This window comes from Apostichopus japonicus, chromosome 1, assembly GCF_037975245.1.
Source record: "Apostichopus japonicus isolate 1M-3 chromosome 1, ASM3797524v1, whole genome shotgun sequence".
Lineage (NCBI taxonomy): Eukaryota > Metazoa > Echinodermata > Holothuroidea > Aspidochirotida > Stichopodidae > Apostichopus > Apostichopus japonicus.
In genome coordinates, this window is record NC_092561.1 from 4,949,754 (window position 1) to 4,973,581 (window position 23,828).

The 23,828-nt window shown below is 38.3% G+C and overlaps 1 protein-coding gene across 5 annotated transcripts in view; it reads right to left on the bottom strand.

The window, feature by feature from the left end:
* Positions 1 to 499: 499 nt before the first annotated feature.
* The window catches only part of LOC139962659 (uncharacterized), a 52,954-nt gene continuing 29,625 nt past the window's right edge, over positions 500 to 23,828 (bottom strand). For 4 of the 5 annotated variants that reach the window (XM_071963005.1, XM_071962868.1, XM_071962929.1 and 1 more), the window contains one exon: positions 500 to 3,140. In XM_071963005.1, coding sequence (XP_071819106.1) covers positions 2,242 to 3,140 — 899 coding nt within the window. In that variant the 3' untranslated portion in view covers positions 500 to 2,241. Of the gene's footprint in view, positions 3,141 to 13,413; positions 13,774 to 23,828 lie in introns of those variants that run through there. The other variant, XM_071963093.1, reaches the window with a different exon arrangement.

Sequence of the window (23,828 nt, forward strand, 5' to 3'; positions counted from 1 at the left end):
AGAAATTATAGTTTGTGATGGAGAGTTCAAATATGTTATTTTACTAACCAGTGGCGTAGGAAGGTACTTTTGAGTGGGGGGGGGGGCTGAAGACTGATGGCCGGCCTGGGGGAGGGGTCTAAGGGGAGGGGGTGTCCCCCTCCCCTTTGGAATTTTTTGCATTTCCAGGTGGCCTCAGATGCAATTTGGTGCAATATAGCACACTTCAACACCCACTCCATTTTGTAAACTTAATTTTGTATTTTCACCTGGCCTTAGATGCAATTTGGTGCTCCAAATGAGATTTTTTTTCTCATTTGGAAATGAAAAGGGGGTTTCTGACTTGCGGAGCGGGGGGCGGAATGATACTTCCGCCCCTCCACATTTTTCACTGGGGGGCTGGCGCCCCCAGCCCCCCCGGTTCCTACGCCCTTGTTACTAACATGTAACCGATGTATATACATGAATCTAGTATGTACGCTATAGTTGTTACTGATAGAACAACACTTCATTGTGTATATTTTTTTTAAGGTAGTTTACAATTTTATTTTTTTCTCCAAAATTCAAAGTTGTTTACGTCATTTTAATTTATTACGTCCTTCACTCATTGCGCAAAACGATGAAACAACCCTTCCGTTCACCAACAAAAGAGCGGATCCTAATGTGTAATTTGTAACCTGTTTTTGATGCTAAGATGAAACCTTCAACAGACATAAACCACATCATCACACACGTATACACGAAAAGTTGTGAAATCCAGAAAGAGTATAATTTTATAAAATCCATGATTATTTTTTACCATTCAAAAGCAACAGTTCCGTTCTTCTAAAGTATTCTATGATTGTTCTCTATACCTTAACAGACATAAAAGTATATCCTTGGTTATTATAATTGGAAACTCCAAAATTACAGATAGATGTTTGAAGAAGTAATTTATTTTAAACGACAAAAAATTACACTATTTAACGATGCATAACTTCGCACGTAGCTGTCGGAAGCAATGTTTTCCCCTAAAAATGACAAAAACGTATACTTGCCGTCTCAAGTTGAACCGTATGTCTTACTATAGGAGAGGAAAGTGAAGCTATAGCCGTACACGATATGTTGAAAACGAGTTAATATGTATTTGCAATTAGTAATGTTATTACTAAACACCGAAATAACATAGTAGTGACGAATCCATGAATTCTCAAAGGCAGTGTAAGGTGTGTTTATGTGTGTGGTGGTGGGGGATTGGGTGAATTTGTCAGAAGTGCAATCATGCTAAAATGTTCCAAAATTCATTATGATCAAAATTGTGTGTCGGAAGCTAGATTTTAGTGACAGGAAATTTCAGCGATGGGGAGGGGGGGGGGGGTAAGGGTGGTCCCCTGCCCCTGATCCTCCCCCTACATTATTCTGAATGAATAGAATATCCACCAAGATTGAAGATGCGTGTTTCAAATTCCTTGATTTTGCCCTCCTGAGTTCTGATAACCTTAGTCCGTTGAAAATACCCTATCCCCTCTCTCCCCTCTCCTCTGCCACTCTCCTCTACTGTCGAATAAACTTGAGTCATTCCACTCTGGAAATAATTCAAATTGTGTTCCCAAACATAGACGTTCATCGTACATACAAACTAAAACTACCAACATGTATACACATTCTACATGTTATAACTTTTCCATCATGCATTTGCATTTTGTGACGTCATAACGGTTACATTGTATAAAAACTAAAGTAAAAGAAACAGCCCTTGTCATTATAATAAATTCTTTAGCTATGTGTACTTGATCCCAAAGACTCCGTTTTCCGACCAATGTTTGGCAAACAACAGTGTTATGTCGGTCCATCTTATTCAACGTTTACAAGCCAACAGGCTTAATAAGAAGACGCCGAAAACCCTCCTCTTATATCATTGATCTAACTATTCACGCAAGTCTCTCAGACATTTTGTCGAATAATCTTAAAACAAAAGGCACGCTTTCCTAAAAACATTGTTCCACATTTTCTTTCACGCGAGAATGCAAATTCGGAACATCCCTACTTTATATGCAGACCAATATAAAATTGTCATAGTTTTTACTCCTGTCAAAGAATCAACTCCGTTTGCTTCAATTGTTTTTGTCGCATTTTTTTCAAGGAGTTGTTTTCTTCGACTCATCCTTCCATGTTGAAGCGCTTCAAAACAGCAACATTGAACTGTCATTGGAGACTTGTCTTCACCCATCACATTATTACGTATATAGGGCATTGATGAATTCACGCAGCCTTCAATGCCCTTCATATTTCGTCAAGGCCAGAATCATCGTTCGAACCCCCAGTGCCTTCAGAAAACCCCGTCACACTGCCTGCGTAATGGCTGCGACCATTCCCATAGTCTCCCTTTAAACTAACAGTATCCCTTTTGGGACTCGATTGATTGTCGCTATTGCTATAGGAAGTCGGTGAGAAGACCCCGCCCTCTGAGCCACTACTTGGACTATACTCTGTCGATCTCGAGAAATTTTGCGGACTATTGAGTCCCCCCATTGCCCTCTGGATGTACCCCTCGTGGTCCAACTTGGTCACGTGTTCAAAGCAACATGGTAGGGAAATGGTCTCTTTTCTTGGGAGTTTCTGCTTGAGTAGTTTCTTCTTTTTACCCCTGGATTTCTTCCCTTTGGCCTTGTACTCCGAGTATCTGAGGGCGCTGTCCTCTTCAATCCAAGTTTGCACTTTATGAAAGAAATTAATGGCTGATCCTTCATCGTCAAAACTAAGGCCTGCTAATTTAGCCCTGTCCTCCGAGACAGTCATCGTGTGAAAGTTTCTCTCTGGTGATTTGTAGCCAGTCTCTTTACTAAGGATATCCTGCCATAAGGTAAACCCAGTCCCCTTCTCAGCGATACATAACGATAATTTGCCTTGTCGGTCACCATCCAGATCACCTGATTCGAATATTAGAGTTGGAAACCCAGTCGTTTTGAGTTCCCATCCACCGAGGCTCGCCATATCTTGTAGAGTAGCAAAATAGAGATTCGCTAAAGCTGGACAAACGAAAACTCGACTCTTTAGGCTCAAGAAGAACAGTTCGATCTGATGGATGTCGTCATCCGTTACTTGTAAAGCAGAGTGATCCCGAAATTCAAACTCCTTGGGAGATTTCGGTGACTTTGGTTCGGACATCATGGTTGAAGGATCTATAAAAGAAAATTAAAAAGAAAGAAACTAAATTAAACAAAGAAATTAACGAATAACCAGATCTTAAATTTAGTATAGTGATTTGAAATAACATGAAAACCGCATTCTTTATATCAGTTGCAATTGTCGTTGCACTAATAAGCGATTCTATAGGAAACTGGGTACACCGGTGTTGGTTCGTTTGAATTGACAATTGATTAGAAAACATTGCCATGGTTACTGTGAAATCATGCATGAAAGTGCATACATAAAGTGTGTTTGAAACTCTATTCACGATCCGTGTGGACGCGCACCTGCTTATACCAAATCCGCTATTCTCAGAATGATGTTCCACGCTCAATACTCTTAGACCCTGACACTATATATAGGGGTGCTCATTATAACTTAAAGATCTGATTTATTGGCTCTATTAATGTTATAGCACGCTATAGCTAGGAAAGTTTTGTGATTACATAATCGGCCTGCCACGGTCGTAAATCGACCTCAGGCTCTACAATATTAGCCTGCATAGCTCCTTAACACCATTAACCTATTTGTGTAAACACTGTGTGGAAATATGTTGATGTCTACAGTGTAGTTAATCATACAGCGTTCACACAAAGACCCTCTTACAAGAAAATATATATGGCAGTCGTTGCAGACTAATTGGTAAAAAGAGGTCATTTTACGACCAAGGCAGGTCGATTACGTAATCTCAAGAAACTTTTCCATGATAGCGTGCTATAGTTGGGGTCCATACAGCAGACCTTTAGGAGAGGTAGGCCCACATGATTTACGCACATATGCGTGTTCACCAGAAAGCTTTCTAATGTTTACATGTATGTTCTATGCACAAGAGAACAATTCATACACCTTATAACCAGTGTATATATTAGCTATTCAGCAGGGGTATATCCTATACAAGAGGTGTACCTCTTGTAATTTTCAAAAAGTTCAATAATCACATTTTCGCTGCTGAACGAAACCAATTAAAATAAAGGCAAACGCTTTCTCGTTGCTTGAGGATGGGGTGGCGGTGGGGGTGGTGGAGAGGGTGGGGGGGGGTTAGAGGATGTGTATTGGGAAAGTGCGACGAGCACCAATATATAGAAAGGGCCCTCTTCTTAACCACTTTCACATAGTCATGGCAGTGAAAACAACCTGTTCATTGCATGGATTACAGCTGTGGTTAACTCAATTGCCACTTCCAAACGCACACAAACAAACCCACTCAATTTCCCCGCACTTCACACTTTAATGTTTTGATTGAGTTTCCGGCTTCGAGAGAGATCAACTATAACCCATTGATTCTCATTCTTTTGATTGGACGTTTCACCAGTCTCCACAATAACATGAATAGAAAGTTTTTATTTTTTAAAAACAAACCTTCTTTTGCCCTTTTTTACTGCAAATATTTTCTTTTTATAAATGAAAGACATTATGTCGAAACCATTCTTACAAGAGTCGACTACACCGTGTACTTTTCATTACACAATATACATAGAACCACGGCGAATGCACACCAGGAAAAAAAGGTGTGAGTATAGTATAGTATAGTACAGTATAGTATAGTATAGTATAGTATAATATAATATAGTATAGTATAATATAGTATAATATAGTATAGTATAGTATAGTATAGTATAGTATAGTATAGTATAGTATAGTATAGTATAGTATAGTATAGTATAGTATAGTATAGTATAGTATAGTATAGTATCCAAAATGTGTGTGTTTGTGAGTTAAACCTAGGGAAGGGAGGCGGGTTGGTTCGTCACGCTGAGGTGGGTGGCGCATGGGGGTGGTGGGGGGGCGGAGACGTGATGTGATTTAGCTAATGTCTGATGCGTAATACATATATGTATTAACACAGGAAATATGTTTTCAAAAACAAAACTGCAATTACTCAACAGCATCAACAACCCTAGATGAAAGTAGTTGGCCTTCCGCCTTCTATTCTTGTTTGAGCATAGTCATGGTATTTGGTTTAAAGCTACCACTAAGAGGTATAAGTTCGACGTATACCATTGGTAAAAACAATTCCCAGTAATAAGAATTAATGTGGTCAGTAATTTGCCGACGAAGCAATTCCATGACCCAATCATGACATAAACAGAAATTGTCTTTTTTAAAGATGTGTATATAAGGGGCTCGCATTTTATCTGTTTTCTAGGCTGGTAAATATTCCAGTATTTTTTATTTTTTTATTTAAACAAAATGACACATTTTGCATTACACAAATGCATAAAATTGTAAGAAAATGATCCCTTTTTGTTACAAAAAGGAGGGGGGGGGGGGTAGTAAGCATCCATCCTGGCATATAAAACAGTTTAGTGGACCTATACATTTTCGTAACAACTTTTACTATACAACATATACTGGTGATTCAAAGTTATATTAAACGACTAAGAAAAAAAAACACGTTAATTATGTTGGACAGAATTCATGCAATAGAGACAGAAAATGTTGCACGACGGCTTCTTTCTTGTACAAAGCGATTTTTATGGCTGGCCGTTTGACTAATACATATAGCCTATATATAACCTTCGTATTTCTCATTAACAATTCTATATAAGATGAACAACGAATCTAATATATCCACTCAGACATCTATACGGTCGAAAATACTGACAGACCTCGATGAGCTGTTGTCACACTAATGCAATGAAAACCTACATTAATTTCAAGATTTTTTTTACTACAATATTGATGATCAAATATTGACCACGCCTTCTCTTTTAGGGAGTTGCCTCTTTGAACCGTATGACTAATTTCTCTTTTTCACATCGCATCTTCCTCACAAAATCACCGACTCGAGAAGAAGAAAAAAAAAATGTTACACAGCCCTGTGCGTATTTATAACGATACTAGGCGTACAATTGAGGCAGATACAGCAATTTGTACACTCTGTGGACTACAGACTGAAAAGTAATTACTTTTTTTTTTTTTTTTTTTTGGCTGCCTCTCATGTTGGTATTTTACGGCAGGTGAATAATATGTTAATCTATTTGCCAAAGTATGATATCATCAGGGCGTGTATCTAAAAGGCTATTAGTCTCAAGAGAGCTAACAGTATATACTTCATCTCTGTGGAAATGGTCTCTGACAGATGAAATCAGTATGATGGAGGTATAAGCTGTGAGGATGCACTTGTAGGTATCACCTCACAATGAAGAAATAACGGAATACACGAGCGTGGAATGCGTCAACAGAAAATAATAACAACAACAATTACAAAACTAAAATGTTTACAAGACGTTCCTACAATAATCTATATGCAGTACAGGTACACTACAATTTGATCGTAAACTGACAACTATTTGTTTTAAATATCTGTTAGCAAACTCAGCCTCTGAAGAAGATCCTGCTAGGATCGAAACGTCAGGCCCACTTACTTTTGCACAACTAACTCTTTTTTTCACGTTTTCTGCATCAGTTTTGACTTTCATAAAAATAAAAAAATAAAAATAAGATAAAAAATATTTCTCATAAAATGATACACATAGTTTCGATATCAATTTATATGTACAATGCTGCAATATGCATTTTTACACTTTTGTCTAGCAGTTTCTTCATTTTACGAAGCATTTTGTTATATATGGATTCACCGGATAAATTATTCCCTTGTCAGTCTAATTAATCACTTTGTCATAGTCACTTGTTTTGCAGTTGTTTAATTATTATACCAAATGGAACCGGGTCACCGATGCGTCATCTTGTTTGAGTACGGTTAACCAAATTATATTTGTCATGTTTGCAGTTTTCATACCTTGTATATTTGCGTTTTCCATGCGGCTAGAATATGGTTCTTTAAACAACACTATAGAAATAGGCGTTGTACCAGGACACAACTCACTGAAAAGAACATCTTTTTCATGTTCGCTATTATCACGGCGAATTAAAGTGATAAGCTATAGGCCTACTTCTCTTGAGCGCTGCTTATCAACATGCATGTGCTGAGGGCAAGGGGAATGGGCTTGTTAGTTGCGGTGATAGTGTGTGTGTGTTTGAGAGGGGAAGTGGGTGGGGGGGGGGGGTGAGCTCAAAGAGGCGCTATGGCAACGGAAGTGGTTGGTTACGTACCATCTCAAACAAACTGATATCTTTTATTTAAAGTGCGCGGGGAGAGGAGGGCGGGTGGGGGGTGGGGTGGAGATGATTCTTGTACACCTGTTCTTGTACGACCATGATACCACTTACATCTGTCGTTGATTAGTGCACGATATGTGTCTGAAATAGTCAATTCCACTATTTTATTCTGTAAAATTTTATACACGGCAAATTAAAGTGATAAGCTCTACTTCTCTTGAGCGCTGCTTATCAACATGTTCTGAGGGAAACAGAGTAAGGGGAATGGGGGTTTGTCAGTTGAGGTGATAGTGTGTGTGTTTCGGAGGGGGGGGGGGGGGTTGAGCTCAAAGAGGCGCTATGGCAGAGGAAGCGGTTGGTTACGTACCATCTCAAACAAAACTGACATCTTTTATTTAAAGTGCACGGGGAATGGAGGGCGGTAGGGGGGGTGGAGATGATTCTTGTACCCCTGTTCTTGTACGCCCATGTTGAGAAGTGCACGATATGTGTCCGAAATAGTAAATTCCACTATTTTAAACTATGTTTTTTTCTGATAAGTTGATATTAACGGGATGTGTATAGGACCGTTATTAGTAATCCAATTAAGTGTCGTCATGCCAAATAGGTTTACATGTGTCGTTGAGAAGTGCACGATATGTGTCCGAAATAGTAAATTCCACTATTTTAAACTATTTTTTTTCTGATAAGTTGATATTAACGGGATGTGTGAATAGGACCGTTATTAGTAATCCAATTATGTGTCATCATGCCGAATAGGTTAGTGCCCTTAGTTTTGAATAATTTCCTGGAAATCACAAACAATTAACGACCATATCCTTCCCGCTGTTGTTGTGTTCATGGATCGCTTGTCAGAGACGTGGCTTAATTAGCAGGATAGCAACGGTAAACTTAAATAAGGAATGCTGTTCAGCCGGGAAATATGCTTTGTAGATAAAGTCATTGTATATCCTAACGGTCTCATCACCCCCACACCCCTCCTACCTTTCCCCACCCCCTTACCAATTGCATTGCAGCTCATTGTTATGCTTCTGCTTACAGAAGTCAAACCGGTTTGCCTATAGCGGTCTGTCATGAAACCCTGTACTTTGTCGAAATACTTTCAACGTCGGCAGATGCTGCCGATGTTAAGTTTGAAAGACTTCACCAACTAAGGTTTACATTGCAGTGATAACACAAGGTATGTCTCTGCGTAGACGACACAGCATGGGACATCATTCGCTGTTGGCTACATGTGTAGGCTATGTATAGGACATAAATTTATCATCTATTTTGTTACATACCTTCACGGGTAACCGTGATCATGAGCTTGTTATTTCTGGAACTACTTGATAAACAAGCCTCACAGTAGTTCATAATTTAATCCTGCTCGTCTTCAAATGATGAATTATGTATAGAAAAACCTCCCAGACGTGCGGTACTTTCCTGTACAAGGCCTAACCGCGTACATAACCTATCGCATAAGCTATATAGGCATAGGCCTATATAGGCTGCTAACTCACATTGCCTCTAATTGCAGTAACTTCTATGTCGTGATATATACTGCATGTATAGCTTGAAAATGACGACTTTAATAAAGCAGAAGTTTTAGTCTAGATATATATGATAGTCTAAAAAGAAATACACGTTTGAGTGCTATAGTATAATGTCTCTATACAGCTATTCTGGTTTGACAAGATATTTGCCTATAATTATATGCAGTAGCCTAAATAGCCTATATGGAATGGTCGTGTAAGGCTACAATGCTGATGACGGCGGTATACCTCATTGCAGGGCTAAATGTTAATTTTCTAACCGTCTTCAACATATCAAACTTGAATTTGTGCCTAAAGCCATTTTATATTCCAAACTATTACCAATGTCAAAACTTCTTTTATGTGTTAAAGCTACTGTTTATTGCATTACAATTGTTACAACCTAGTATGCTGTGCTAGACTCGACTGTTAAAAGGCAAGATCATAAGGTATCTGGCAACATAATCTGCTAAGGTACGTTTCAATTGCATCAGGTACGAATTTCTTGCAAAGTCTTTTATATTGAAACACCAAAAGCATTGCCTCATATATTCTCGCTCATGACGTAATTTGTTTTTCTTTTATTCGATCATATCATTCTCAATTCGCTATCTATAAGAACGTTGATATGGTTGTAGCCACATAGATATTTAATTAGTTGATAAGAAATAATCATTACATTAGACGTACATTCAAGTAAAGTGGGTATGAATGTGAATATGACATGAGTTTTCAGATTGATGCAGATTTTCACAAAGATAGAAAACAAGAGAAAGACAGCATAAGCATCAATCCACCAACAGCAAGATTGCGTTTGTGTCTGACGCACATTTGTTGCTGGTACAAAGATAGACAACCCTAGTAATCACAGAATCATATTACCCTTCACAATACTTCCATTAACTACCGTATAGGAACCTCCCAAATATACACATGTCAAGTGAACTGCTGGTAGGGAATATGAAAGCCTTACAGATGAGTAAATATCTCTCTATTGATCTTTACGCGTAGGTGTCATCTTTTTCTTTGGTGTTGTGTTTTAGTGTTCCTTATATGCCACCGACATTGCAAAAAGAACAAAAAAAACAAGAGTGACGGTTGCGTTATTCGATTCCTGTTAGACGTGACGCCCATATCTTCTTTTCAATGGAAGGTATAAGGCAAATTGTAATGCAAGCCCACAAGATATGATTGATGATCTTGAACTTATAACGTATTCAAAACAGTACCTATATATTATATATAAATATATATATATATATATATATATATATATATATATGTATAAATATGAAAAACAGAATACCAGGTACACGGGTTTTTATAGCACGCTCTGAATTTTGAAGTTTTTGAAGTCCAAACATTTATTTTATTTTCAATTTTAAAACGGGAAATAAAAAAAGACAGAAAAGGATACCCGTTCTGATGGTGAACGCTAGTGACAATGGCAGTGACGGTAAAATAGCTGTCACTTATTCAGCCACGTCAATTTAAGATTTATCTGAATGAAAAATTCTGCACAGATGACGACTCCACCGGCTTCATCAGTTTTAAATATATTCAACAAGGTCAAAGGTTGGTTTTATTTGAATAAGTATACAATTCACTTTCAGGTATACCGTTTACACTTTCCATAGATTCTAAATCTAAATTTAATTATAATTGATTGTCTCGACCTGACATTCCTCATTCAAAATCTCCAATACAGCAGAAAATTTCCTCATTTTCACTCGGCCTCGTATCTTATTTTCCTTCCTATAAGTCATTGCGGGCATTTTACACATACCTCAAGTATCGCGCTTAAATTTAACAACACCTCCTGCATATGATGTTTTTTTTATAAAGTTACAAAGTCAGAAAGGTGTAATATTTCTCGTTATTCAGAACTGAGGCAAGGTTACCTCCGTTCGACTCATGAATATGTCAAGCGACGCGTAAACAATATTTGGGCGGGAGGATATATATATATATATATATATATATATATATATATATATATATATACAGGCCTACACATATACACAAAGATGAGTGGTTGCTACGGGAACCAAGTGCATTACAATTTTCGTGTATATGCTGTACGAACTGGTCATGCATGCATTTAACCAAATACAGACGCTAGATAGAAATAATATCCCTATGAACGTCAGGTGTGAAAAATTACCTTTGTTGCTTTTTGATCTTTTGTTCCTTTGTTCTGCTGTTTTACCAACCCACCCCCCCCCCCCCGCCCCCAAGCAAAAAGAACCCGGTAATTTAAGTAATTAGTTTTAATATTTTTATTTATTTTCTTATTTCTTTTCAATGTTGTTCTTTGCTTTCTTTGTTAAGTTTTACCCTTCGTGCTGCTCCGTTTGTGTTTGATTAATTGTGCTTTAATTTGATATACATGACGGATGTGGTTAAATGGCCTTCCATAAAGTAAAGTAATAATTACAATTCCATTTTGGCTAGACACACACAGGTACGGTTCACCCGATTATAATACTTGACTGTTGGCTTGTGTTTTTGTTGTTGTTTTTCTTGAGGGGTATTCTTTTTTATTTATTTATTTACTTTTCCAGGGGGGTTGGGGGTTGTTAACATAGGCCTATGTAAGTAAGTAACATTTTAATGCAACAAATAAACAAAGTTGACATGCTGCTCAGTCCAATAAGTCATTACAAACTCAACCAGTTGTTTCAGTCGACACAGATTATTCGATTCCTCAGCCACCCCACCTACACCCCTGGATCCTAACTTGTTAATGGGTTTGTGAATGACCAATACGGCTGCAATAAAATTCCTCAAAGTGAATAATAATTCGCAAGACATGGTACTAAGTTAGAAACGTTTTCAAATTGTCGAACAAATATAGCCTTTACATGTACATTCAAAAGTGCATGTCATTGCGTTACCCACATTTGTTCACATTATTGTCATGGAGTGCCATATAACTGAGCGGGTCACACGATTAAGATCTGATTCACATAAAACATCCCCGCATAAGTACGTGTTACTGGGAAGTACCGTCCACAATTTATGTTCAATAACGTAAAGACTATATAGTGAAAGAGTATAAAAGATTGGCAGTGACTAAGCTAACAGGCTATGAGTAACCTATTCTTTTCTCCGCTTTTAATGAATTATCGCGCAATCGCCGACAAAACCCACGTGAATGGTGGAAATAAATAAACATACTGGTATATGAGTCAACATGACAAGCAATGGGCTCGAGTAAAACGGGAATTCATTTACATTATACAGCGTATTTCTGCAAAGTAGACCAACTACTATATTATATTGCTTGTAGATCACACATAATATGCAGTATTATATATGTGACGTGTGAAAAGTACACACTGAATGACCAGGTCGAGGATACCAGTGATTAAGTACTCGAAAGTATTCATAAATGATGGGGAAGTTTATATACAGTTCACATATGAAAATGTAACGTACTAGAACGTACAGTGAATAGGGAAGGGAGTTGTTATGGAATAACAACTCCCTGAATAGAGAGTCAGTGGAGATGTGTATTGGACCAGGGAGTTGTTATGGAAACGACTCCCTGATTGGACGGCGGTGAGTCAAACTGTATCACAGGTATTACCATAGTATGCGCTATTCAAGAGACAGGGTTGAAAGAGTTCCGTTGAAGGAAGAGAGAGTAGGAAGGATCGTAATTGGGGTTGGGGGAGGGGGGTGAAGGGGAGGAGGGAGTTGAGAGGGGAAGGTAGAGGAGGGAAGAGAACGAGGAAGAAGGAAGGGTGAGGAAGGGGAGAAGGGGATATAGGACATGTGTGTACTCGAGAGTACCATGAAGAGGATCTGTACCTGATTTGCTAATAACGACCTGCAGTATATTGTTAAAACCTAATACAATAGATAGTTCTACATTCTCTTCTGTGATGATGTCATTAACCAATAAAATGTTACCTTTGTCAGTGACCCTGGCAGCCTAAACTATTGTAAAACTGTTACTGTCTCAGACACTATCAGTGGCTCTGACTCTTCGGGTTTGAGATTCGGGGCGTGGATACATGAGTAATATAAAATATTCTATGGTGTTCACTTGAGAGCGCTGCCTGTGATGGAATCAAGCCCGTGCTTAAATTATCACCCCCATGCACGTGACCCCCTCCCCGCCAGGTGTACGAGGACCTTGTGTCCAAGCTACGGATTTTGCAGAATAATAAACTGGCCTTTAATTATGAATTTTGTTATATCACTAATACAAATGAAACAGCGTTTGCAATATACTTTCATTGTAGAGATTAATACTGTGCGTTTCATAGTAACATATACACAATGTTTAGTAAAATAAATATGCCAACTTTATTTTTCGTTCAAATGTTGAACTTTACTCAAGGATACCACCGTATTTGAGTTTGAAGCAAACACAAACCCATAATCTACGTCAGAGCAAATAGATGAAATTTACATATATAGGGTGAGTGTTTATATTAACACATCCAAAGTCCTTCATCATAATTTTAGAAATTTACTCAAGACAAACGAGCAACAGCTGCAGTGCTTTATGACGTCGGAATAAAATGACTTGTCATATACGAACATGGGGTAACACAGACTACCTCATTACAGGTTCACGATGAATACACAGAGCTAATTGAAGATTAGAACAAAATGCAATTTGGTAAAAGAAACTTAGAAAGAAAGAAAAAGAGAGATTAAAGAGAAGGATAAATACCTCTGATATTATCTGCAGCGTATGGAATCATTTCATGAAGTCTAGAAATTTATAGATTTTTATTGCTCATTCCACACACACACATAAAAAAGGTCGTACGGGTTTCGTTCAGACTTTATCCACAAGTGACCAAATAATCGAACTAGAACACTCCCATCCGCTGTATAATATCTTGCTTACACGATAAACGCTCCAAAGTAGAATTGATACGTTCCTGGACAACAGAAGTCGTTGAATTGAATTAATGTATTGCAATAAGACATTCCATCCACTGTTTTGATTTTTGTCTTATCAGTCTGAAATATCCAATTCGCGTGAACTTGACTTACACACGTTTGCGGTAGCACTGGGAAGTATTTGCAACCGCGGTTGATGATAGCTATCCAGGCGAATACCAGGTGACCAGACTTGCTATGGAAGGAAGTGCTAGATTCATTTAGGCTGCGCTGAGTACAAGCTGACAAAGCAGGCTAACGAGGAAATTGAGGGCATCAATGATCGCATTGGTCTATAACTTTGAAACAGGTTTTACTCTTGAATACAGGATTTTATAATATTCTTTATGTATCTGAAGTTTAAGCTTTGTTTGAAGGGAAATGAATATTCGTTAGGTGTTAAGGTGCACCAAAGTTTCTATTACGAGAACCACATTGATGTGAAATTAGCTATAATTCCAAGGGTATGGATGGTGACGGGATTAAAGGGTTGATCCAAACAACCAAACCTTTATTGCCGCGTTATATGGTATAAACCCACCCGACCCCCATCAACCTTTTATAACAAACATGAAATGTTATATATGGCTAGTAACATAACAAACTAGTACTAGATCTGACCGTCGGGGGAGGGGGTGGGTGGGTGGGGGAGGTTGAGTGGTTCATATGAGAGGGAGCCGCGGAGTTCACGTTCAATTAGGTGATCCGGTATTCACGGGATGAAAAATTATACATACTCACTTTCAAATATAGTTTTAGAGGAATTCGAACCCTTCAAATAAATTAATATTAAAAAGGAGGGGGGGGGGAGAGTTGTGACATAATTGTTCCCAAAGGTTGACGTCCCCGCAAAAGAGTTAGTTGCTCCAAGAAAGCATCTCTGAACACCTTTTTTAGCACTGTGATAAAATTATGGCAATTGCGTTCGTTACAATAAATTTGAACCCTTAACACTGTTGATTTTCAACTCACCGGAATCCCGCGGTCTAGATAAAAATATAACTGTTGTTTTGATTTACACAACTATCATAATGTCAGATTGAAAGTATTATTCTAAACGTTTGTTTACAAAGAATTGAAAGCTCCTGTTTCTCTGTTTGACCTGATTTCATTTTCTTTCGTTTTCGAAATCCTGCAATAAGTAAAAAGAGAACAAACTTGACACAACTTAAAGGCCAATAAATTAGTGACGTAACAGGCTAATTATAAGAAACCTTAATCGATACCCATATATTAAATATCCTGTACATATGATATCAAGGGTTTACGTTCTTTTATTTAAAGTCAGCGTATATGATCAAGTTACTATTTACAAGTGCCTCCTCAATTAACGTACATTTATAAGAAATATACTTGTGACATCAACACGTCAATATTAAACTATTACAAATGAAAGTACACCCTTTATAGTGAGAGGGTGGCAATGCGGATCTAAATAACACTTTATAGCACTTGGGCTTACTCAAGTGAATATAAACAAGTTGTAAGAGGCAATTCAGTTTGTAGTCTCAGATTCGTATCATTATAAATGACTGATTTATTTTCCAAGTGATGTTTTGTCCAGTAGCGTAAACATATATGGAGGAGGGGCAGGTTGTCCATTGGGAGAGGCAGCGAAAGAGGGTGCAGGGGGGGGGGCGAGGGAGGACCGTCTCCAGTGGTGTCGCCAGATATTTCTTGGGGGCACAAGGGGGCACAGCACTTATTTAGGGGGGACACAGTGTTTTTTGTGAATGCCGTCCTGGGGGAGGGGTCTAAGGGGCGGGGGTGTCCCGATTTTTTGGGGGGTGAGCACGCCCCCCTTGGTGACGCCACTGACCGTCTCTCGCCAAAAAAATAAGCAGTTGCCTGTCGGTAAATTTATTCAGAAATGCTTAACGTTATATGACGCACTTTGCGAACCTGCTTGTATAAGTTACATGTATACAACAGATGCAGCCAAATTAAAGCTGTTAGATAGCCAAAGAAAATAGGAACCTTCTACATAGTTCCCACCTACGAGTAACACATATTGCTAGATCGTGTACGTAGCATGATAGGCTGATTACTTTCTGTAACGGTAATGATTCATACCAGAAGCTATTAGCCTAGTAAGATTTCAACGAAAGTGCACTGTAGAAAAGTTCAGGGAAACGTTATAGCTGCATGCTCGTGTAGTGTGTATGTGAGGAATATATTACGCACATCCTGTATTATAAAACACTTTCAACTATCACTTTCAACTCTTTTTTGTAAACAAGTAAGTAACAAGGGAGCTGCCCATGCAGCTTAGATCTTGCAAAAAGGAGCATCCTGTAACCATCAAGTATATGAAATTTAATTATTTTATGTATAAATATATATACAGTGGAATTACAACCTTCCTTGCCGGTTTCGAGCCTCTGGACATGCGGTTGGCGTCCGTTGCCTGGTGGGTGGGGTGTCCGCATATAGGGCGGGAGGCCCGGGTTCGAATCCCGGTGGAGGCTGGGAAATTTTTCACTGTTCTAGATTTTCCAACTTATCACGTTTTCAATTATATATATATATATATATATATATATATATATATATATATATATATATATATATATATATATATATATATATAATGCGGGAAAAAGACTCGAACGTCACAACTGCAGAAGGTAAACCGACTAAATCAAGTCCAATGATTGGCTGATGTCATGTTACTCCCTCCAAATGATACGTGAATACTCACAACATAGATTTAGAATGCTATTCGTCAATCCAGATTTTAAAAATGTCATTTTTAAGTTAATAGCGGAAGTGACTGTTGACTTTCATGTACCGGAACCATCTGAAAACATTGTCAATGTTTTGGTCATCTATATCATCATTACGTGATATGTTATATTATATATATATGCCCCAAAGTTATACCTCCAGACTCTCTCGTTTCTTTAGGTGGGAAACCAAACAACAAACTGGCACAATGTGGGCGAAAATCAGATATTAATTTCAGCTGTTTTTCTCGAGGTTAACCGATGAATCATTGTCACCAAAGGTCATATTCATCATGCAAGAACGAAAAGGAACGTTCTGTTAACATGGCTAGAGAAGATGACTGGGAACGAGACATCCTCTGCCAATCTCTCATGTCGAACTATTTAGTAGGCCTACGTTTTGATGGCCACCATGATGAGTCCCTATACATTATATATCATATAAAAAAATCGCGAAACTGGTCACAACGGTGATCATTGCAGTCTAAGACAGGTGGATGTGAAACATTATAAACTGCTCAAAACTATGCACTTTATTGTCACTGATTGTGTTTGTAATATGCGTAATGTTAACATACCAGTTACATATGAGCACAACATGTTCTGAGGAACTTTTTTAGTGGCAGTCTATTGGGTATATGAAAAAAAACTCCATAATTTTTTCATCGCCACAGTCCTAGTTCAGGGATTTTTCATCCTATGATGCAGGATAAGTTAATTTTTGAATTTCGCGCCAACTTAATCGTATGAACTTGAACAGTGGAGAACGATTAGCGACGGTGACGTCATCGCGTCACTTCGAATTTTCTGGCAGGACGGGCCAACATTTCAAGCACTCTATCACAGAAACTAAACTTTGTCACAGGGCAAGGCTTAGGGTGATACAAAGACAAAAAATGATATGAACGGAAGGACTGGATCCCATTTTTCACTAAAACATTCCTTTTTATGAAACTACAAGTTTTATAATATCGAGGAAGTTTGAAGTTAATTATTGTCTAAAATTGTGAACCTAAATTGATTAAAGTGTCATACAATTATTTATTTATTCTTATACAAGTCCAAATGCGTTATCCCACATTTTCATATACTGCTGTGTTGATAAGTATATCTTTTCTGGCATACATATGTGCACGCAGTAAATATCTACTTCCCAGATTCATAGATAACAAGATAGTTACAGCGACTATATGGTGACGAAAACGACTGTATATTGTATCCTATAATTTGAAATCAGTAGCTATGTAGTATATATATATATATATATAATTATATATATATATATATATATAATTATATATATATATATATATATATATAACCTTGTCTATCTAACCAGGGAGTTCCATAACAACTCCCTGATCTAACTATACCGTTACGTACAATACATATACCGTGGTACTTGCTTCAATCCATTTAACCGTTTAATCTATTAACTGACAGTTACATCCCATATTCTCGTCAACTTGTTCGGTAATAGCCCATAACCTTAACTTTTACCGGTGTAATGTATCCGTCTGTATGAAACAGCGGTAACTGCACAGCATAATATTTTACAACCTCCTCTATTCATAATACTATATAAATGTTAATACGTTAATCTCAGACGGAGACGCTATAATCCGGAGTCTATCAAAGGTTCATTTTACACAATTAAATGACAAAATAAAAGCATAAAATATGGGCAGTAGAATCGTTTAATGGTCGACGAGACACCGGTATAGTTCAACAATGCTGTCTGCGTTATCATTCTTAATGTTGTCTAACATAGAGAATTCTGGACAGTTATTAAAATACCAGAGGCGCGCGATCGGCAGACGTGAATGGAGTTCACTTTGTTACGGTTGTTAAACTTTAACCTCACGTACTAGTCATTTCTGTGACTTAATTGAGCTATAAGCATGCCAGTAATTTAATGCTACAATAACACTTCACATTAAAATGAGAAATAAAAAAATCATGAAAATACAACATGATACTTATAGCTAAAACCCATGCGTATCGAGCAAAAGTTGAAGGGTTACATTCCCGGGGTCCGGTGCAATAACGGGGCTCCGGGAAATATGGGATAACGAATGAAGAATAATTCAAACCAGAAAACGAAAACGTTTAGTGGTTCCGATATCAAAACATATTCATAGAGTGGTAAGCAAAATGTGTTAATATTCACGAACTAGTGCACACCAAAATGAAGAGGATTATTTATTGCATGACTACTGCGGCAACATACAGAGGACCGTACCAGGAATCAGTTATCATGTCGACAAAGTCTATGTAATGTCATAGTATAATAAAATTTTGCTCCATAATGTCCCAAAAATATTCGGCCCAAACAAACTGACTCAAAACTATATTTGCCCCTAATAATTGGATCCCCAGCAAAATATGGGCCCAAATGGTTCCAAAATATTGGACCCACAATATCGGGCCCAAAGACTGTGTCCCAATATGCATTTGATGTGGGAATAAAATGGACTCGATGACATAATAGACTTTAAGTTAACATGGGTGAACATAGTTAAAATATTTTAGCATATTGTGGAAGGTCGGGAGAGGAAGGCTGTGAATGGCGAAAAGGGGGCGAACATTTGAGGACCTTTAGAACCACTAGAGCTATAAAGAAAGACATTGTAGGGACTCAACAATTTCATGTGTATATGCACATGCCTATTTGGCAATCGAGAAACTTGAGACCATTAAATCAATATTGGAGTGTCATTTATATATACATATATATATATATATATATATATATATATATATATATATATATATATATATATATATAATACATATACATATGCACACACACAACACAGGACAAACCAAAATGATATTGACGCAACTGTACTCAAGGGCGGCGGAAGCACTTTTAATCTGGGGGGGGGGGGGCACCAACATCAAAGGGCACTTTGCAGAAATTCGATTGTACTGATGCAGCCTTATATTTAGTACCCTTTATAGCTCTTGATGTATTATCTTATTTGCGTATACACATCACTCCATCAACGCCCCCCCCCCCCCCCTCAAGGAAATTATGCATACTAGCACTGCAATATCCAATGTGCAAATTGGGAAACAAGGAACATGTTTTCTTTTGAGACAAAATGAGGTGAAATCATGCTAGTAGTTGCTAATGTAGGAACCTTCAGAATTAGAGTTTATTTCTTGTCAATATCTTAACAAATATTTTCCATTCGAAATAGCTTTGAGTTTGACCCACAGAAGTTCATTAAAAGTCAGGGGCGTAGCCAGGATTTGCAAAGTTGTATGCACGACTATCTGAGCGGAGCGCCACCATCAGTTGGCGCGGAGCGTACAAGAAAATTTTTGGTTTTACAAACCCCTCAGATGGCTGGAAACGGCCCTTCCCGAGTGTACATTCTGGTTCCCTGGCCTCTTGCTAACTTGAGACACCTAAATTTTTATGTAGAAAAAGGGCACATTTTTAACCTGAGGAAAAGTGGGGGGGCACGTGCCCCTTGTGCCCCCCCCGGTTCCGCCGCCCTTGACTGTACTGTATTGTATTATTGGTGACGTAACCGTGCACTTTATCGTTTTAACATTGTTCTCTGATATTGTATGCTATATAATAAAGTGAAACAACTGTAAATTGTATCCTATTCATGCAGTCTGTTATAAGTGAACGACTAAAAACCAGCTATTGTCAATTTGAAGTTGATTCATTTCTTGAATACAGTGTCGTCAAACTTGCAAATGATCATATCCGCATATGAATATCATACGTACATGAATTGCGGAAACAAATCTTTCAGTTTTAACGGAAGGTTACAACATTTCGGATGTATCGTTAGCCTGTAGTCACACGTTGCAATGACAACGAGCCTCCTTATATGTGCAAACAGACACATTTATGGCGGATTGACGTCACCCAAATAGGTGATGCAGTTCTTTCGCAAGATAATTATCTCTGATCCACGTTTGACATCATCACGACCGTTATTTAATGGAACCGTATAGGTTCAATTCTAAACAGAGGAGACGGATGTGGTTTCTATCGGGGAGGGGGGGGAGGGGGGAGGGGCACAGAAACTTCGAACAATGGGACACGTGATTTGAGCATTACCTCACCGCAGTGTATTATCTGTACAACAAATTGCAGTATTTGAATATTTGTCGACAATATGGCACATCAGGGTTTTCAACAATAGGTTATTTTCTAATTACAAGATGGAGAAAAGGCACTTTTTCACACAAAATGTGCGTTTCTAATTATGAAATGGGGAACGTCTGAGGTTTTCCAAAAAAGGCTGGTGATAAGAAGGGCAAGGGGGATTTCCCCTCTGACTTGTCCTCCGCCGCCACAGTATCTAAACAATCTTTCCAGCAAGTATAATATGAAGAGAACGCTCCAAAACCAATTTGCTACATTTTTCTACCCATATACCGCATATTAATCACCTATCTCAAGGGAAAGACACCTGTCCACCTTCTTTTATGAGAACATAATTCCACGCCATAGCTGTAACTCCCAATGTGCATGTCAACATTTTTATTGGAATGTTCTCATTAGCCTAATTCTTTATTATTTTTTTTATAAATTTCCTTGAACATATCGCCAATGGAATTCTTCGAATTTTACCTAATTTGGGCTATTTACAGTCAGTAAGACACACCCTAAATAGTTACACATGAAAATAATTAAACTGTTGTGTCAATGACCGAACGGTTTAGTATGTCATTGATAGCCTTTAGGCCTAATCATTAATGTTATTGCAGTGTAATCGTATTTCATCGAGATTTCTATACGGCGAAAAATGACCAAATGTTGTTTCTAGATACGTGTCAGTTTGCAGATTTATGTCAGAACTCTTCATGTTGTCAACTATGTCGTGGGAGAGGAGGAAGAGAGGGCGCAGGGCCAGAAAGAGAGTGCTTAAAAATTATACGGCAAGGCTGATCTGTACAGAAGATACCCAAGTTTAGCAGTTTGGTATCTAACGAAATGGTTAGAGGTGGGATCTTAGTTTTGACTGAAGCTCCTTATAAACTCACCCACCAACCCCTCCCCCTCTAGTAACTCAAGTAAGCCCCTTCCCCTTCGCTGGTGACCCTGAAGATTGTGCAGGTAACATGTCATATATTTTCCTTGCACGTTCAATGAAAAATCACATGAGGATTTCCAACAACACTCTGACCGTTTACACCTTGGCAGAAATTTTATTACTGGAGTTGAAAGAAAGGGCACAACCTAGTTGGCTTTAAACCAGATCTCGATATATCGATAATAATAAGTGGGCAAGATTTTATGGGATTTGGTTAGGAACACATACCAAAGGTTGAAATCATTTTGTTTTTCCACATAAGTGTCAGATCAACCACCACAAGGTTATTTATTTTTTTGAACTTTTGAAGCGATTTAAATTATTTGAAGGCTAGTAGGAGCTGTGCATAGATATATAGCTTAGGCATTGATGACTGTATCTATTAAATACTCCACGATGTACATATACTTGCTACTGTAGGTCACTTTTCATTTTTACGACATATTTTAAATAGTTTTCCTCACCAATTATACAATAACGATAGACGTAGATATGAGGTCTGTGGGTGATTTGGTTCATGATCAGTATGTCTGTAGCCCTATTCCAATACTGCACTAACATACGTTCCTCTCAACAAGGCTGTTCCCAAGCATTTACGAAAGGGAGAGCGACCGGGGTACCCTTGCACGAAACGAGGGGGCGAAACGAGGTCATCGGTCATCGGCCTTGCCCCCCAATATGCTAGAAAGTCCAAATATGGCCAGTCATTCATGCTAAAATGTGTTGTTCTCTGGCAACCTCAAGAATTTTCCACCAAGAAGACGTTCTATGTTGCCTACTTCAAGACCGTTTTGACCGTCTACGAGTGGAAAGGGGAAGGGGAGGGGGTTGGAGGTGGAGCATGCAACAACAATGGTAGGAAAAGAAAAATGAGGATACTGCCCCCTCCCCACCCTAGCAAGGATATTAAGTGTTCGAAAGCTCTATATATTATTCTCAGATTTCACCGGAAGGAGTTTCAGTAGGGCAAGACACTCGTGGTTCCAGGGTGATCGACTGAGCGAGGCCGAATTGTCCGTTACCGATCTATCTCCTGGGGAAAGGTATCAGGAGACGGTTGCCTCTCCCCCCCCCCCCCAACCCCCCACCTCAACCACCATTTAATAAAATTCAGTTATGATTAAGGGGGATTCAATTTAAATGTAAACTGGTGATATTCTTTTGCACTTCCAATTCTTCCAAATTGCAGTTAGTTTAAGGGGGTTGTGATGGGAATGGGATAGGGTGGTGGTGGTGGTGAAATGCTCGACCGTCAAGACACCACTCCATGAACGCCCATTTTGGTCTAACGATCTTTCATCATTTTTATTCCTCGTTTCCTACCTAAAACCCACGAGTATCTCACCAAACATATTTGGGCAAAAGAGACTGTCACTAGACTAAAGATAAATTGTAAGTTGCTACCTATACCTATGGCATATTTGTTTTTTTCATGGATAATTAGTTTAGGCGCAAAACATGTCTCTCGCCATTTAATGTATATCGAGTGTTTCGGCACGACCGTTATAGGTTTTACCATAAACGGTCATGATCGCATATACAGCGTGAAATCTTCAGCATATGTCTGTTGTTGGGTATTTTGCTGACGTCATTTCCTCTCCCAGAAGAGAGAAGGAAAGCGAGGAAGTTGCTAATTCCAGATTTTGATCATTAATATCTCCTGTTACATCTCTGCGTTGGTTGCATTTTGCAGTGAGGCCTAGCAGGTAATTGCCCCCTTATCATTTCCTTATTATTGAAAGGGTCAATTCTTTTGTACATTTTAAAGTAGCTTACAGCCTTGTACGGGTTAGCAGCTAAAATGGCCAGTTAAAAAAGAAACAGGATTTTAGGCTGAACTTCAGGGTTAACATCACACAGTCTGACAAGAATGACAGAGTAAGAACGAGTAGGCTACTGCTTTTATGCAGCTATTCCATTCCAGTGTTCAAGATATTAATCTTTTAAATGTGTAAAATATCTGAAGTGGCCGTACCGGCAAAATCAAGTATCTTGTAGTTTTCAATTTTTGGTACAGAATTAATCTACCTTACGGGGGGGGGGGGGGGGAGCAAACATTAAGCGTACTTTTTTATTAAAGGGTAAGTGACGTCAGTGCTTAGATACATACAAATACCTATAATTTGTCTGTCTGTATATCATTCAAACACTCAAAACGGCTGGTACATCCAACCTACAGCAGAGGGTTGCTTTGCTATGTTTGTTCAATTGGAATCATCGCGAAACAAGGAACGGTTAAAGATAACAATTAGCCTATCTGATTAACATCAGTTTGGAGAGACATACATCCGGGTATTAAAAGTTAGACTCACAGCTATGGTCACGTGTTTCGTAATGTACTGATAGTGTACGTAGAATATTTAAGGCCTATGTATTATGTATTGGTTAAATTTCTATAGGTTGTACAA